The 17,964-nt window shown below is 41.7% G+C and overlaps 1 protein-coding gene across 3 annotated transcripts in view; it reads left to right on the top strand.

Moving 5' to 3' along the window:
* The first annotated feature begins 771 nt into the window (after positions 1 to 771).
* The window catches only part of LOC124259357 (protein-glutamine gamma-glutamyltransferase K-like), a 34,687-nt gene continuing 17,494 nt past the window's right edge, over positions 772 to 17,964 (top strand). For all 3 annotated transcript variants that reach the window (XM_046693481.1, XM_046693482.1, XM_046693484.1), the window contains exons 1-4: positions 772 to 1,079; positions 15,352 to 15,467; positions 16,584 to 16,766; positions 17,141 to 17,407. In XM_046693481.1, coding sequence (XP_046549437.1) covers positions 988 to 1,079; positions 15,352 to 15,467; positions 16,584 to 16,766; positions 17,141 to 17,407 — 658 coding nt within the window. In that variant the 5' untranslated portion in view covers positions 772 to 987. The remainder of the gene's footprint in view (positions 1,080 to 15,351; positions 15,468 to 16,583; positions 16,767 to 17,140; positions 17,408 to 17,964) is intronic.

The following is a 17,964-nucleotide window of genomic DNA, read 5'->3' as shown; positions in this document are numbered from 1 at the left end:
TAACAGCATGGGCATTGATCTGCGCGTTTGGGAACCGATTACATGTGTCAAGCAAGCCAGCGAGCCTGACCACCCGATCCCGTTAGTCGCCTCTTACGACAAGCATGGGTTACTGAAGGCCAATATTCTAACCCGGACATTCACGGGTTGTTGGCAGAAGATACCCATGGAATATTAATTGATTGTGATATTGAGGAAATATTTCTCCTACTGTTTGCTGACGACGTTGTATTATTCGCAGATTCAGTTCTTAACTTACGACGTAAAATTGATATTTATCTCATTATTCTGTTAAATGGGGATTAAATATAAAAATGGTGGAAAGTTATCAAAACACGAAAGATGGTCATAAATACAGTTTAATACAGTTACAATATAAAGGTAACGACCGTAATTATTCGTTGATTTTTAAACTCTATTTCTTTCTCATTTGACTTTGACTTTTTTATTTTTCATTTGTTTATTTTATCGTGTTTTTGTCTGACGCTGGTTTTGCTGAACACAGCTTGCTTAATTTGAAATGTATTTTGCCCTGGTCTCTATCACACTAAATGCAACTATTCAGTCATAGCGCAAGCCTATCATTTAATTTACAACTAATTCTAACGTTTAACAGCTTGTAACACAATAGAAGACTTCACTAACAACCCCAAACCTGTAACAATATTCCCTTCAACAACAATAACAACAACAGCCCAGCCATAACTAATACGCAACCTCCTCGCTATAACGCCTAACGCTCGTTCATCCGAGTGTGACCGCGCTAGCTCTATCGAGTTGACTGTTACTACCGGGTGAGGATCACAGTGAGGTGTTGTTGCTCTCCAGTACATACAGCTTACTAACCAGACCGCGGCTCGTTGGTGCTGACTGTGCCTTTGCAAATCGGAAACATTCGTGTCATTGTCCAAATACTTTCGGATACAAGGCATCTGACTTGTGGGTTCCTTGTTTCTGGATCTGGTTCTTTGAATATTTCGGAGCATCATGGCACGTGGACGAAGTGGACGACGCGGACGACGCGGAGCAAGAAACAGTGCACCGGAGCAACCTCGTCGACGAAGATACAATTTCAGAGCGTGAGTACATGCACTTATTTTGCATGCATGTCAATTCGGCCATAGTGTACGAGTACACAACGCGGTAAGGTTTCAGGAACTGGTTTCGATAGGGACCGTTCATATTACTTACACTCCGTGATATAGTAAACGCCCAGGTTTTATGTACCAGATCGATAAGCAAGGTAATATACATTTGCAGTATGTTGCATGGACTCCGAATGAAGTTTCTTTGTTTTGTTCATCATGAAAATAGGTCGAGATAAACAATGAAAGGAAGATATTAGTGTACTCAGTTGTATAGCAGTAAACCCCCTGCCATTATAGCACTTCAGACTGTCAAGTACATGACCCAGATACCTTTGTAGATAGTTTACTACACATCACAATATATACCAGGCTGACTGTGGTAAAGGAACTTTACAAAGCATATCAATAAGAACGTATTGTTTCGTACATATTTACCATTTGTGTTATAAGCATTATCGTTGTCATTATTATCATTATCAAACAGTTTATCCCTCAAATAACGCATGCGTCACTTTTAAATTCAAAAGGCAAGAGATATCGATGGCGCGGGATAAACTGTGGGTCGACAAAACGCTTCGTAATTGCAAAGATGGATACACGATATATGCAAGTCTGAAAGTAGCCTGGTATCTATAACATTGCGTTACATAACACCGAGAAGATCTTTACAATGAGCCTGTCATAAAATTAGCAGGGGGTTTATGAATTGTGCAGGCTTGTGGAAAATGGCGAAAACACGATAGACGCGATTGGGTGCATGGGCTGGGTCAGGCGGCTCAGTTGCTAATGGGTGGGGGATAGGTAGGGAACGGAGGGGGTGGGGAGTCGCTGGGAGGAGATATGCTGAGTAGAGCGTTAGTGTTGGAGCCATGTATGACATCTGAGACATATTTAGGGGGAAGGGAGGGTGTCTTAAATCAAATTTCAAAACGAAAATGAGAGCAAGAAGTCTTTAGCCTTGACGAACGTCAGCGTTTATTGATGCAGCACTTCCTTGGGGGTTGTGTTCTGTTGACACAGAAGTTTCCGAATCCCTTCAGACATCTGCCCAAGCCATGACGACTACCATGTTTCAGTCAGACAACGACTTGTAACGCTGGCATGTTGAGAGCTTATTACTCCAGGTCCTCGCTCTCACTGGCTTTTGTGTCAGCCTCAATTAATCTGACCTAAATAATTCATCCATGCTCTAGCATTAATCAATGGCGAACCAGACAGTTTCACCACTTGCACTGATCGGTACAGATCCAGTATGGCTGCTGACTAAATGTGCCCAGTCAGCGGAAGTGAAGTGTAAAGGAGTCGCATTTTGAAGATAAGACATAATAAAAAATACGTCCACGTATCCTGCTACCATGGAACAGCTAGGGTACCCCCACCCCACCCCCGATATAGCACAACCAGAGTAATCTCCCTGATATATCGCATGTAAGCTCTGTTGAACCACAGCAGCGCTGTCTGACCTTGGCTTCACGAAACTGGTTCACGCTCCAATTAATGGCGTCTGTTTTGAAGTCCAAGGTAGCGTCGTTTCCACATGTCTCGCTGTTTACTTGACCTTGGGTGAATTGTATAGTAACGCAGTCTTTGAAACCTTTATAACTTAATTAATGACCATGTGTGTTTTTAATTATGACCTCCGAGTATTTTGTCCTCTTGCTTTTTCATCGTCCAGACTGGTTTCATTACATTTAACGGAGATGTTCAGTGATCGTGGCACAGGGCAAGTCTTGTGGACAACCATCGTGGTCGGCAGTCATTTTCTGTTCGAAAACCTTTATCTGTCGATATTTCGCTAGTTACGTTTTCCTATAATTCAGAATGTGAGATAAATTGGCTTCTATGTACGGCCTGCACAAGTCTCTTAAGCAATAAATATTAGTTTAAATTATAATTTCTAGATCTTTGGCTAATCGTTTGGTACAGCCTTGGAGCAATGCCATACTGTAAATATATATGGGTTTGGTGTGTCATTCCCGTTGGTTAGCCTAGTAGTTAAAGCGTTCGCTCGTCACACCGAATACCCGGGTTCGATTTCCAACATGGGTACAATGTGTGAAGCCCATTTCTGGTGTCCCCCGCCGTGATATTGCTAGAATATTGCTAAAAAGCGGCGTAAAGTAGACTCACTCACTCACTCACTCAATCTGTGCTAATGATCAATTCATACAAGTGAGTGAAGTTTAGTGAGTGAGTGAATTTAGTTCTACGCCTGTTCCAGCAATATCACGGCGGGGGACACCGTACCAGAAATAGGTTTCACACATTGTAAGGTTTCCATTTGTGAGAACTCCCATTGTAACCATGTGGGCTTCCCCATCCCTACGATGAAAGTGGGAACAGCCCTGTTGAACAGGAGGCATACAAGTTAATTAACACAGACATTGTTCGTAGAAGAGCATTTATTGTTTTCAATAGCTACCCCACCGCTGTTTAACCTTTAACCCCCAATGAAATCTCTTTCGATGGATAATAGAAACTGAGCATTCTCTGACGTTGTAATTTATGTAAGGAGCCGAAAATGTTTATATTGATAAACAGCAATCCCAATACAACCGTATAATGAAAGATTCCTTTCAATACCATGTGTCAATATTAGGATATCTATCAACCTGCCTGCTGTAGTCGTGAATGGTAATATGAATATTACAACCAGATGTCACCCTTTTCAATGATTGTTATACATTGTTGTCATGGTTACCCGTCAGCGACCATGAGCATGCAAGGAGTCTCTGTTCAGGTAGACAATGCCAGAAGCATGCTTCCTGCTGTCTATTGTGAAGATCACCAATACCTGTGACGGTTAATGGGCTCCCTACCGTGTGATTTAACTTGACCTCGACATGACTGGGTTGTTTCTCAAAGTTATGAGTTTGAAAATATTTTAATTACTGTGTCCAGCCATACAAAAAGGCGAGATTTTATGGAAGTCACTTCTATATTTTAAGTACTTTAATTATCCATAAATTCTCTTCGAAATGCACTTCAGGTACTCAAGCCATACAAATAATCATGAGGTTAAACCCCAATTACCACATGAACCATCAATCCGACACTGAAAGCAGACTCACGCTTAGTCTTTGAAAAAATATAATTTGTATAGAAACAAAGAATTTGAATAGAAAAGGGCCCCATTGAGGTGGGAGATTCAGAGCCTGGGGTAATCTAGACTTGCTTCATTTAGAGTTTTACCGTTACAGTTAAGGTTTTGGGGAATGAAAATGTTATGATTCAGGGGCTGTGAGATAAACCACTGGGAAAGCTTATCATATGTGGAAGTTGTTTGACAATCCTTCAGAGAATCATCTATCTCGATTATCAGCAGAACAGATTCAAACCGCCTGGATGGACAATTTAGCTGTGAAACTGATGTCTTGAAATCAATAACACCAGGTGTTCGCGAAAAAGGGAACGCGTCTTGCCCCATCGTATCGCCCGCCACTGTTAGAATTAACATAGAAAAGTATGTCTATGTTTGTTGCCTGATGCTTTACAGATGTATTCCTTCCATGCGACGTCTGTTTGAAAAAACAGGCTAGTGTTGGAACAGAATAAATAGTTTCAGAAATATGTCCGTTTAGCAATAAAGTGCCTGTAATTTTCTATGTCCCAGCCCTAGAAATCTTAAATATCTCGGTAAAAATCCAACATTTACAAAGCGAAAAGAAATACCATAACATTTCTACATGTTTTGAATAAACGCCTTGGGCACATTGTCCTATTAAAATGAGGTAACAATTGAAGTCAAGATTGGCGTAATAAAAAGCCCGAAACATGAATACGTAATCAAGCATATGCATACTTTCATTTACAGTCACGAACCAGGAAACCCCGTTATAACGCGGCCTCACTCACTGCATTAATTGTTTATTAAGCCAGATGTCACGTTATACGAGACGGAAGCACCAGACGAACGCGGAGTAACGTTGTAGAACTTATTGATGTATTAAACCAACTGTGGGCGCTATTTCCTTCAGGGAACATCCACAAAGTCTATAAGCAGTCATTTGGACATTAGGTCACATACATGGTGACCTGGACCAACTGGTTGAGAAGGAAGTACTATTTTGAACGCGAGGGGGCGTAATTACTTTAGTCTGGCTGGTAAAGTTCAAGGTCAGGGGCCCGGAGAACAAAAACCGGGAAATGGCGTGTTGGCAAGCTGTGTATAAAGATCGGTGATTTGTAGATAACTGGCGACAGTTTAACAGTTATAGGAGTAAAAGTTCTCTAGTCATAATAACATAAGTGAAATGCAACCACGTTCCTTGAATCGACGGTCTCAATGTCGCTTAACTATTCCCTCAAATCAAACACTAGTAATATAAGTTACTGGTCATAAGCAAAATCTATTTATCTAAAACATACTGGCCAATCACAGAGACATGTCCAACGTCAAGTTAAGTTAAAATGATCCTGTTCAGGTAGTTCCTGGGCCCATGTTCATGAATGAACCCTCCGTTGTCGTTGTAATTCGAATATGTCGTCCGTCTGCTTTATCGGTGCAAAAAAACATGTGGTTCTGTCATCCAATTCACAAACAAAAATGCAGATATGATACACACTCTCCTTTCTGATCCAATTTACGGCGGGTATTTAAAGTAAACACTTGCAGAACTCTTTCCAAACGTCAAGGGGCGGTGGGGTAGCCTAGTGGTTAAAGCGTTCGCTCGTCACGCCGAAGACCCGGGTTCGATTCCCCACATAGGTACAGCGTGTGAAGCCCATTTCTGGTTCCCCCGCCGTGATATTGCTGGAATATTGCTAAAAGCGGCGTAAAACTAAACTCACTCACTCCAAACGTCAAAGTATCCAAAATATCATTCAGAATAAGAGACCCATAGTGCTGACGTAGCCGAGCCATGCCGGCGTTGTTCTAGGCTCGTTCTACCTTCTTTATCTAGCCAAGCAATGTTTAATCTAGCCCAGCTATTTTGTATCTAGCCCAATAGTGTTGTATGAATCCCGTTGACAGAGTTACGTTTTTATGAACTGTTTCGTTGTCATTTATCACAATCAATTAGACCATGTCATTGTGACCTAAAAGTGCCGCCGTGGAAACCAGGGCAGTTGCATGTCACGGTGACCCAGGAATGGCGTCACTATGTGAAACCACCTGTCACGTGGTAGACCGCCGTAGGAGGAAATATTTTATATTTATTGCCAAAAAAGTATCCTGTTACGGAACACAGATAATCTACCGGCTCACGGATAGGCGTTCACTCGATCCACTCGGCTTATTCTGCTGTACAGAGAAAACTATATTGATGGTGATCCCAGCTTTCCTCCAAGGCTGTACTGATTGTTAAGCCCATAGATGTATAGTAATTCTACCCTTTAAAGAGCCAAGTCTAGATATGTGGACCACTAGCCTTGCCCCAAGGCTGTACTGAATGCTAAGCCCATGGATGTATAGTAATTCTACCCTTTAAAGAGCCAAGTCTAGATATGTGGACCACTAGCCTTGCCCCAAGGCTGTACTGAATGCTAAGCCCATAGATGTATAGTAATTCTACCCTTTAAAGAGCCAAGTCTAGATATGTGGACCACTAGCCTTGCCCCAAGGCTGTACTGAATGCTAAGCCCATAGATGTATAGTAATTCTACCCTTTAAAGAGCCAAGTCTAGATATGTGGACCACTAGCCTTGCTCCAAGGCTGTACTGAATGCTAAGCCCATGGATGTATAGTAATTCTACCCTTTAAAGAGCCAAGTCTAGATATGTGGACCACTAGCCTTGCTCCAAGGCTGTACTGAATGCTAAGCCCATGGATGTATAGTAATTCTACCCTTTAAAGAGCCAAGTCTAGATATGTGGACCACTAGCCTTGCTCCAAGGCTATACTGAATGCTAAGCCCATAGATGTATAGTAATTCTACCCTTTAGCTAGATTAGCGGACAGTACAGGGACTCCAGTCTGTAAGGGACGATGTGATAATTTTATTTATATTTTTTCGAAATTATCATATAAACTATTACTTATTACCTTAGAGTCTATAAAGATCCGTACCATGTCCGTTTTATTCCTCTACCGTCGTATATCTCTGCATAGCATACAGTTCGTGTTGCATCACGTTATTTTGAGCCTAGTGTTTGTTTACCAGAAAGAGGTCAGATTTACTTTTATAAACTTAACAGGAACCGATGAATATATATATATATATATATATATATATATATATATATATATATATATATATATATATCAGGATTCTGACAACTCGAAGAGAGGCAAAAATATATTTTTTCTTTACTGGCAATCATTTGTCAGTCAGTTGATCATACGATTAATCCGTCGTTTTCAAACCGAGAGATGGATGGTTAATTACGACGAGTCGAATGCGACGCTGAATTTTAAGTATTTTAAGCACTTGTGCAAATGTTGAAAAAGACATTTGAAACTATAGCGCTAACGACATTTAACTCACCTAAAATAAATGGTTATTTTCTGGTATAAGATGAAATTATTTAAACACTTTTAAAAATTCAAACTTGATTAGTTCCGTTAAGCTTTAAGTTTAAAGTTCAATATGTGTTAGTCAACACAAATTTAATTATCGTGCAGGCAGATCTAGTTTGCAGTGAACTCAGCGATTTAACTAGACTAATGCTTAGTCCCTGAATATATATAATTTTGATAGTAACAAATAGACTCATTTAAATTGGAAAGGAGCCCCAGTGAGCTGGGAGATTCAGGGGAAATCTAGACTTGCTTCATCTAGAGCTTTAGCATTGCAGGGAGGGCTAGGCAATGGGAAAATGATGTGGTTCAGGGACTGTGAGACAGACTACGGTGGGTCTCTGCGACTGTAGGCCATTATTATCTGTATCAGCCCAAAATTTAAAGCTTGAGGAAATTTGATTCGATTTTGAAGTTACGAGGATATTTCGTCCTGTTACGTTCAGCGTTCATGTTTGTGACCCTATCCCCAAACTCCCCATGGGGTGAAGGACCGGCGTTTAAATACCGGGGTTGCCGAGTAACTGTTTATAGCAAAGTACTGAGGCGTAAAAGAGAGCTTTTAAACTTGCAAAAAATATGTAAGGCAATAAATAATAATCTAAATGAAATTTTAAGAAAAAAAGTAATTAAAAGAACACACTGTCCCTCTAACAGACTGGTGTCCTAAATATCCGCTTATCTAGACTTGCCTCTTTAAAGCATACAATTACTGTACATCCATGGGCTTAACACTCAGAATAGCCTTGGAGTAAGGCTAGTGGTCCGCTTATCTAGACTTGCCTATTTAAAGGATAGAATTACTGTACATCCATGGGCTTAGCACTCCGACCCCTATCCCAGAATATTTCATGTCCATATCGCCAATTATATAGCATGAATGTTCACTTTCATCATTAACGTTATTATTCTCGTCAGGTTGAGGCAGGATCTACTGATTCGTCCTGATGGTAATGATTTCAAATTTGTCAGCCTATCAAATAATTTATTTCATTATTCATCTCTGTTTTAACCAAAAATATCATATGGGAATGTCTTTTTTCTGTATCATCCATACTGGTATTAATTTCGTATTGATCTTAATCCACAGTGAGGGTGATCAGCACCATCGCCATGATGGAGGATTAACATCTTATCTCTGAAATGAACATATGTTAAAAAACGAACAACAGTACTTAAATTATCTGGATAAAATATTATCTGAAGAAGCCAACAGACGTAGTAACCTGAACTTGACAAATATTTAAGTCTAGCTGAAATGAATATATTTGTTCCAGACTTTGTTTGGCAGACTATTGTACTGGTCAGTTTCACCAAAGCCTAAACGTGTCACATAACCGTTACTTCGGGTTTTCCTCCCTCAAGCAACTATGCCGCGATATACCTGAAGTACTGTTCAGATCGGCGTGAATCTCTTACGTTGACAATAGTCACCAAGAGCTACTTTCATGGTTGTACATAGGTTTCAAGTCTCAAAATAAAAAGCCTAAAAATTTATCCTTCTTGAATCTATTTTTACAAGACATTTCAGTGAGTCTAGCAGCGTGTTAGGACTTGGTCTTACGTCCCTAACAGTCGTGCAGTGAAGTAGGATATACCACCTGATGAATTCAGTTGACAAGGGAACGTTAATAAAAACGAGCTAAAGTAAAATCCGAAAACGTGTAATGTTAAAGACCTTAAATTTCTCAAGTGTACAGCGTCCATGGGCGGATGTCCTTGTCGAGATATGCCTGCCATTGCCGTAACACTGAAGCTGTTGGCGGCGGCGGGAAGTGTTAAACAGGACGGTAACTGATCCGGAACCTGATGTAAGTTGGGTATTCGTGAACAACGTTCAAAGGCGCAAACACTGCTGACCTCGTTAACTCATTTAACGAATATTGTTGAGAGGATGTGGTTGTACGTTACCGACAGAATGCTAAATGAGAATGTGGTCCTTTGTCGACAATGTTGTATCGTGTGGACATGGGGGTCTCACGTCGACACCGTGGTCTCATATCGACAGTGTGGTCTTCTATCGTCATTGTGGTCACCCGTGCAATCTGTGATCTCCTGTCATTAAGACAGTGTGGTCTCATTTCGACACTGGTCTCCTGTCGTCACTGTGGTCTCTCGTCGACACTGTAGCCTCATTTCGACACTGTGGTCTCCTGTCGACACTGGTCTCATTATGACAGTGTGGCCTCATTACGACACTGGGCTCATTATTACACTGTGGTCACCCGTCGACTCTGTGGCCTCATGTCGACACTGTGGTCTCCTGTCGACACTGAGATCTCCCTGTCGAATCTGTGGTCTCATGTCGACACTGTGGTCTCATGTCGACTGCGTGGTTTCATTACGACCCTGTGGTCTCTCGTCGACTCTGTGGTCTCATGTCGACTGTGGTGTCCTGTCGACACGGTGGTCTCATTACGACACCGTGGTCTCATATCCGCAATTTAGTCAACAAGGTGGTGCCCAGTCGATCCTGTGGTCTCATATCAATCCACCGTTTGTCTAAATGCTAAATAACAAGGCCTCGTTTTACGGGTCCTTATACTGACACATAGACCTTTTTAAATCTTTAAATTGTCTTAAAATATGCAACAAGAAGAAGCCTACTCAATATCACCTTGTTCCTTGAACTGAAAAGAGATTAGGTCAGTATGGTTTGTTTGGATCCTTTTCGATACTTTTGTTTCAGGGTCTGTGTGAGACACTTTATACCCCCGTGGTTGTACTTGTTACTTGTACACCTGTACAGTGTTTGCAATACTATAATTTGCCATTTGGCCATCAGGGCTTGCTGCCGCCTGCAGGCTTTAAAATCTACAGGCCCTGAATGAAATCTGCAGGCCCATTTTGTCAAAGTCATTTTGCCAATGAAAACAAAATAGACTACACTGTACACAGTTTCAAACCGTTTCTACAAAATCAATTAGCGAAGCCTATGGCGTCTTTATTTGTTAAGGACTGGTGTTGACATTAATATGCGCAAAGTGCTGAAATACCAGGAAGTGGAACTGTAAGTCATCAAAACATGATGTATCATGAATGTTTCCAGAACGTTAATAAAGAAAAACATTATGGGAAAGATTACAGTTGAAAAATATTACAGATAATTTACTGCAAATATTTCAAACTGCCGGCCCGATTCAATAACAACCGGTGCTGGGCCTCCGGGCCGGCGATTAATTCGAACGCTGCACCTGTACTTTCAGGTAGTATCCTCTCTCATTCCTGGGAATCGGATCCCCAGAGATAACTGTAATGCAATAAGATTTCATATTGAAAGAAGGAAGGTTTTCTGGCTTTTAACATACCAACATGCCACGTCACATCACGCCTCTCTATCCGCTTAAAGCCAAACAAACGTGTATGATAATATCAGTCCTTTGTTTATTTTGTTAAACACAAACACATACTTCATTCACCATGTCACGGACGCAGCAGCCTGTAGAGAGACGCCCGGCAATCACGAGACGGGCCATTCAGAGATAAGCTGTTGACTATAGCATCTGAACGTGTTTCACTGTCGATCTGTTGCTGGAATATTGCTAAAATCGGCGTAAAACCAAACTCAGTGAGTCACTGTCGACTGAGTGACTGAGTTTTACGCCGCTTTTAGCAATATTCCAGCAACATCACGGCGGGGACGAGCCAACGAAATGGACTTCACATTTGAAAACATCCTGTTAGTGGTGTCCATAAAAATGTTTTCGTAAAACAGGATGCTCTAAACTCCTTGATTCGGAAGATCCAAAATACTTCCACCCCATCAGGTTCCCTATAACACCAGTGGAAAGAACTGTGACGAGCCAACGCTTTAACCATTAGGCGTATGTCCCCCACAACTTGCGCTCCAACACACAAAAAGTTATTCTATATTTGAAAACATCCTGTTCCCAGTGGTGTCCTTTTAAAAAAAATGGTTTCGTAAAACAGGATGTATCAAAATTACATATTATGAGAGACTAATCGCCAGTCGGGCGATGGGGTAGCCTAGTGGTTAAAGCGTTCGCTCGTCACGCTGAAGACCCGGGTTCGAGTCACCACATGGGTACAATGTGTGAAGCCCATTTCTGGTGTCCCCCCGCCGTGATATTGCTGGAATATTGCTAAAAGCGGCGTAAAACCATACTCACTCACTCACTCACTCAATCTATGGTCATGGGCCCACTTTTAAAAGGTTTATCTTACTGCTAAGATAATCTTAACTATCATACTGTAACATTGCCTCTAAAATAGTCGTAGCGCTAACGTTAGAGTATGTCAGCAGTTATAGCTTTGTGCCAGCGGGCCCATGAGATCTAGCAGAAGAGAGCAGAGGTAAAACTCGCTTGTTATACGAGGATGCTACGACAGTTTAAAGCACAGTGGAAAGGAAGTCCGTATTTGAGCTTAATCCAGTTCGACTGTTTGAAATACGACTGACTGACTGAGTATGGTTTTACGCCGCCTTTAGCAATATTCCAGCAATATCACGGCGGGGGACACCAGAAATGGGCTTCACATATTGTACCCATGTGGGGATTCGAAGCCGGGTCTTCGGCGTGACGAGCCAACGCTTTAACCACTAGGCTACCCCACCGCGCCCTTGAAATACGAAAGAACTTTATTTGGAAAACCCACAACCCGTATAGAGAATGTAGTGATGATGAAATAGCGAACACTTACCGTCGTAACGGGGTCACAGCCTCCAACCCGCCAGACGAGGTCAATAAGATAGCGTCTGTGGTCCCCGTAAGTAGGGCATACGTACGAACGTCGTTGTATGCAGACTAGAATATCACTAAAGTCAGATAGTTATATTACTACATTGAAAAATCGGCTTACGCACACCTTGTGGTAACGTGCAATAGTGGATATCATGGTCAGGGTATTATGAGTCTATAGCGATTTTGTTTTCGTACTTCGCTCCCGTCCAGAAACCTGCGAAAAGTTAAACAATGACACAATAGGACCTTTACATTTCAAACTGTATTGGTATGTGTCCAAAGGTCAGGGGGTCACACTGTATATCATTGTTGCTATATATACCAAGCTGGATTTAAATAGGACACAGGGCCTGAATCCGGGGTCAAGGTTGTAATATATCGGTAACACTCAATGTTGAAATGACTGACTGACTGACTGAGTTTGGTTTTACGCCGCTTTTAGCAATATTCCAGCAACATCACGGCGGGGGACACCAGAAATGGGCTTCACACATTGTACCCATGTGGGGATTCGAACCCGGGTCTTCGGCGTGTCGAGCCAACGCTTCAACCACTAGGCTACCCCACCGCCCCATGTTGAAATGAACTGCATGTAAGCTTTGAAGCATGCTAATCATGTTGAGATATATATATACAAAGGTGAATAACTGATACTTTCAACAAAGATGACTTGTTTTTGCCAAACACCAATGCCTCCAAGGTGAATGATATACTGTATACCAAAAGCCGTGCACCTCCCTTCTTCCAAAACGTTGTATCCGAGTATAGGAGTTAATACAGTCGTAGCGCTACGACCATCGTAAGTCTACGTCAAAGTATAGGTGTTCAAGTCAAAACATTGATTACACAACAGTCTCGTTTACTGCTGACTGGGTTCCGTCCTATAGCGCAACCTAACCAGTCCAGACTTTTGAGCCCAATTCATTCAACTGGAAACATAAATAATAATCAGTATTATTTGATACATCTAAGCACTTGTATATTGCAACACTATGCTCATTCTAACCCTTGCAAACACGTCGTGCAGCGTGCTCTGTCGTACTGCGTACTGACTAACGGAAATCTGGAAATCGTGGAATTCTCAAAACGAGGCTCTGTCGCTAGAAAAGTTTGGTGATCTGGTACGGACTTGATATTATATCAATCACTCTGTGGGTTACAAAACTACACTGAATAAGCGAAAAGAACACATACGAATAACTCGTAACAGATGTAACCAGAGCCAGATGAATTGTGAATCATTTTACGACCTCATCAAACAAGGGCAGTCTCAGACATCATAGTTAAGGTCATGCTGCCTATTATATACCTCGAGATAAAATATAGAAATACGATGGTATTAAAGTTTAAAATTAAAATTCATTTGTAAATACCATTTTCTTATGAAACAAGAAATTGGAAATTAGTGTTACCATAGTTGTTTGTGGTGGGGTTTTCCACTTTCATACGAGAAAATTCGGATCGGCTGAAAAGTAGGACATTGTCTGAATAGGTTAATGAGACTCATTTTTCGGTTTGACACAGTCGTAGAGCTACGACCACCGTAAGTGTATGTCAAGGTATAGGAGTTCAGACAGTCGTAGCACTACGCTCATCTTAAGTATGTGTCAAAGTATATGAGGTAAGACAGTCGTAGCACTACGACCATCGTAACAGTCGTAAGACAGTCAGCACTGCATCGTAAGTTTATGTCAAAGTATATGTCAAAGTATGAGGTAAAATCTATGTCAAAGTAGAAGACAGTCGTAGCACTACGAGCATCGTGAATCTATGTCAAAGTATAGGAGGTAAGACAGTCGCACTAAGTCGTAAGTCTATGTCAAATGATAGGCATAAAACATAGTCTAAGCAGTAAATCTGTAGTATACGAGGTAAGACAGTCGTAGCACTACGAGCATCGTGAATCTATGTCAAAGTATAGCGTTAAAACAGGTAAGACAGTCGTAGCACTACGAGCATCGTGAATCTATGTCAAAGTATAGGAGGTAAGACAGTCGTAGCACTACGAGCATCGTATGAGGTCTATGTCAAGCATCGTAAATAGGCATAGAAGGTAAGACAGTCGTAGCACTACGAGCATCGTAAATCATGTCAAAGCATAGAAGGTAAAAGTCAGTAGCACTACGAGCATCGTGAACCTATGTCAAAGGATATGAGGTAAGACAGTCGTAGCACTACGACCATCGTGAACCTATGTCAAAGTATAGGAGGTAAGACAGTCGTAGCACTACGACCATCGGAAGTCTATGTCAAAGTATAGAAGGTAAGACAGTCGTAGCACTACGACCATCGTAAGTCTATGTCAAAGTATAGAAGGTAAGACAGTCGTAGCACTACGAGCATCGTAAATCTATGTCAAAGTATAGAGCATCGTAAGACAGTCGTAGCACTACGACCATCGTAAGTCTATGTCAAAGTATAGAGAGGTAAGACAGTCGTAGCACTACGACCATCGTAAGTCTATGTCAAAGTATAGGAGGTAAGACAGTCGTAGCACTACGAGCATCGTGAATCTATGTCAAAGTATACGAGGTAAGACAGTCGTAGCACTACGAGCATCGTAAGTCTATGTCAAAGTATAGGAGGTAAGACAGTCGTAGCACTACGAGCATCGTAAATCTATGTCAAAGTATAGGAGGTAAGACAGTCGTAGCACTACGAGCATCGTAAATCTATGTCAAAGTATACGAGGTAAGACAGTCGTAGCACTACGACCATCGTAAATCTATGTCAAAGTATAGGAGGTAAGACAGTCGTAGCAGCACTACGAGCATCGTAAGTCTATGTCAAAGTATAGGAGGTAAGACCATGTGATTACAATGTGTTGCATGGTATCCCGGCGGGATGGATCGTTGCTGATGCTTGGAGGAACTGGTTTGCTTCTTGCTGACGTGCCGTCGCGATGTAGCTGTAAAGTGTCAACTGAGGCTTAAACAATATTGACTCACTAACTCCCGTCAATTCAAGTCTTCTTTTATGAATCCCGAGTTCACAAATTCTGACTTATTGTTTCCAGCGCTCGTTGCTCTATTAAACACATTTCATTTTTGTTACCACGTTGACATTGTATCTATATATGATACCTTTTCATTGTTATAGGACTCGCAGTCGTCGATGTCGCTTGATGGGAGGGGATGAGGCGGGACGTCGACGATGCATGTTCAGTGATGAGGAGTTCAGGAAAAGGATTGCAGCCCTTAGAGTTCAAACAGAAGGTAAGTTGGGTCGGGTCCAAGCAGAGTAGGGTGGGTTGGTTCGGGTCCAAGCAGAGTTGGTTGGGGTCCAAGCAGAAGGTGAGTTGGTTCGGGTCCAAGCAGAGTCCAAGGGTGGGTTGGTTGGGGTCCAAGCAGAGGTCCAAGCGTCCAAGCAGAGCGTGAGTTGGTTGGGCCAAGCAGAAGTAAAGAAGGTGAGTTGGTTCGGGTCAAGCAGAGGGCGACTTGGTTGAGGTTGGGGTCCAAGCAGGGGGGATTGGTTCGGGTTCAAGAAGAATCAGTCGGGCAAGTGTTTTATTGATGCGTTCACATCAGTGAGTGTTGGGTTCTACACCGATTTTAGAAATATTCCTGCAGTATGTCTGCCAGGAACTTCAGAAATGGACTTCATACATTGTAATCCAGTAGGGCTCCTTTTCAATTTGAAGGGGTGTTAGTCTGCTCCTAACGATACCCATGTGGATCTTTTACTGTTCGTCAAACCCCAAGTGAATCTTATGCACCTGTTCAATACCTTCCGTTTAGGATACGTGTCACGAGGCATGTGTGTATTATCGCATGTGTATGTTCGCTATTTGTTGAATCATTCATTCATTCATTCATTCATTCATTCATTCATTCATTCATTCATTCATTCATTCATTCATTCATTCATTCATTTATTCATTCATTCATTCTCTCTTATATTTACCTATTCTTGCATTTAGTTTTTCTTCCGTTATTGTTCTGAGACATTCATTCATCCTTTCTTTCTTTCTTACTTTGACCTCTTCTTTTATTTAGTGTCTAACGTAGTTGACGCTATATCCAATACTCCGATAGTTAAGACGATGTTAATTTATTGTCTGTGCAGGATCCATGTGTGATATCAACACTCCGGTTGTCTCGAAACTATTATAACTGAAAGCAGTGGTCTTGTGTCTTCGACTCTATTGTCCAAGCTTATAATAGAATACTATACCTGTGTGTTGAATCTTGTCCAACATCCTTGTCTGACATATCCACACTCCGGTTATCTCGAACTATATGAATGCAATGGTCTTGTATCTTCGACTTAACGTGGATTATCTGCTGTCCAATCTTTAACTAGTTTACTACTACTGTCGCTACTTGTTTCAGCCAAAACCATCAAGGTGTCGTCCATCGATTTGTGCAAGGACTCGAACAAGGAGAATCACCACACTGACGAGTACGAGAAGGATGAGCTGGTCATCAGAAGGGGACAGGCCTTTGACATGTCCATCACTTTCGACCGACCCGTCAACAAAGACTCTGACGTCATATTTCTACAATTCACAACAGGTCATTGTGACTCAAAAATTTATACTTCGGGAGGCAGGGAACTGTGTGGATGTGTGCGTGCTTGCGTGTGTACGTGCATGCATGTGGTATGCCTGTGGGGGCGTGGGCCCACATTAACCACTAGGCTGCACCACTGCTCTTAATATATGAGAGGACATTTTTGATATTTTATTTACTTATAACTTGGCAATGATGTGAAGTTTACATGAGATGTATACATGTATACATTGTATAAATTCATGGTTTATATGTTTAGGTAATCTTTGTAAGCGACATTCACTGATCCCGAAATAGAACAGAAAGATTGACAAAACAAATTATCTATTAATTATTTCTATCTACAAATTATATAGTAATTCAATGGCCTCTTACAGGTGCCCGTCCCCAGGAGAGTAAGGGTAGTCTACTCCGGCTCCCCCTCCTCTCTAAAACAAAACCTCTGAGGCGTGCCCGGGCTTGGAATGTGAACAAAGTCAATGTCAGTGGAAGCAAGGTGACGGCAACAATAACGCCCTTCCACCGCGCCATCGTCGGCCGCTACAGCGTGTACGTTGAAAGCAAGACGGAGAGCGACAAGAAGATAAATAGATATGAATTAGAGGACGAGGATATCTTCGTTCTCTTCAATGCTTGGTGTAAAGGTAGGATCATATAAACACTCTTCTTTGCAATGCTTTGTGTAAAAGTCGGGTCATATAGACACGATTCTCTTCAGTGCTTGGTGTAAAAGTCGGGTCATATAGACACGATTCTCTTCAGTGCTTGATGTAAAAGTCGGGTCATATAGACACGTTTCTCTTCAGTGCTTGGTGTAAAGGTAGGGTCATATAGACACGGTTCTCTTCAGTGCTTGGTGTAAAGGTAGGGTCATATAGACACGGTTCTCTTCAGTTCTTGATGTAAAGGTAGGGTCATATAGACACGTTTCTCTTCAGTTCTTGATGTAAAGGTAGGGTCATATAGACACGTTTCTCTTCAGTTCTTGGTGTAAAGGTAGGGTCATATAGACACTGTTCTTCTTAAAGGTAGGGTCATATGTTCTTTCAGTGTAAAGGTAGGGTCATATAGACACGTTTCTCTTCAGTTCTTGGTGTAAAGGTAGGGTCATATAGACACGTTTCTCTTCAGTTCTTGGTGTAAAGGTAGGGTCATATAGACACGGTTCTCTTCAGTTCTTGGTGTAAAGGTAGGGTACATA

The sequence above is a fragment of the Haliotis rubra genome, unplaced genomic scaffold (genome assembly GCF_003918875.1).
Source record: "Haliotis rubra isolate DU_JTF1 unplaced genomic scaffold, ASM391887v1 Scf72, whole genome shotgun sequence".
Taxonomy (NCBI): Eukaryota; Metazoa; Mollusca; class Gastropoda; order Lepetellida; family Haliotidae; genus Haliotis; species Haliotis rubra.
This window is presented reverse-complemented; position numbering and strand designations above follow the sequence as displayed.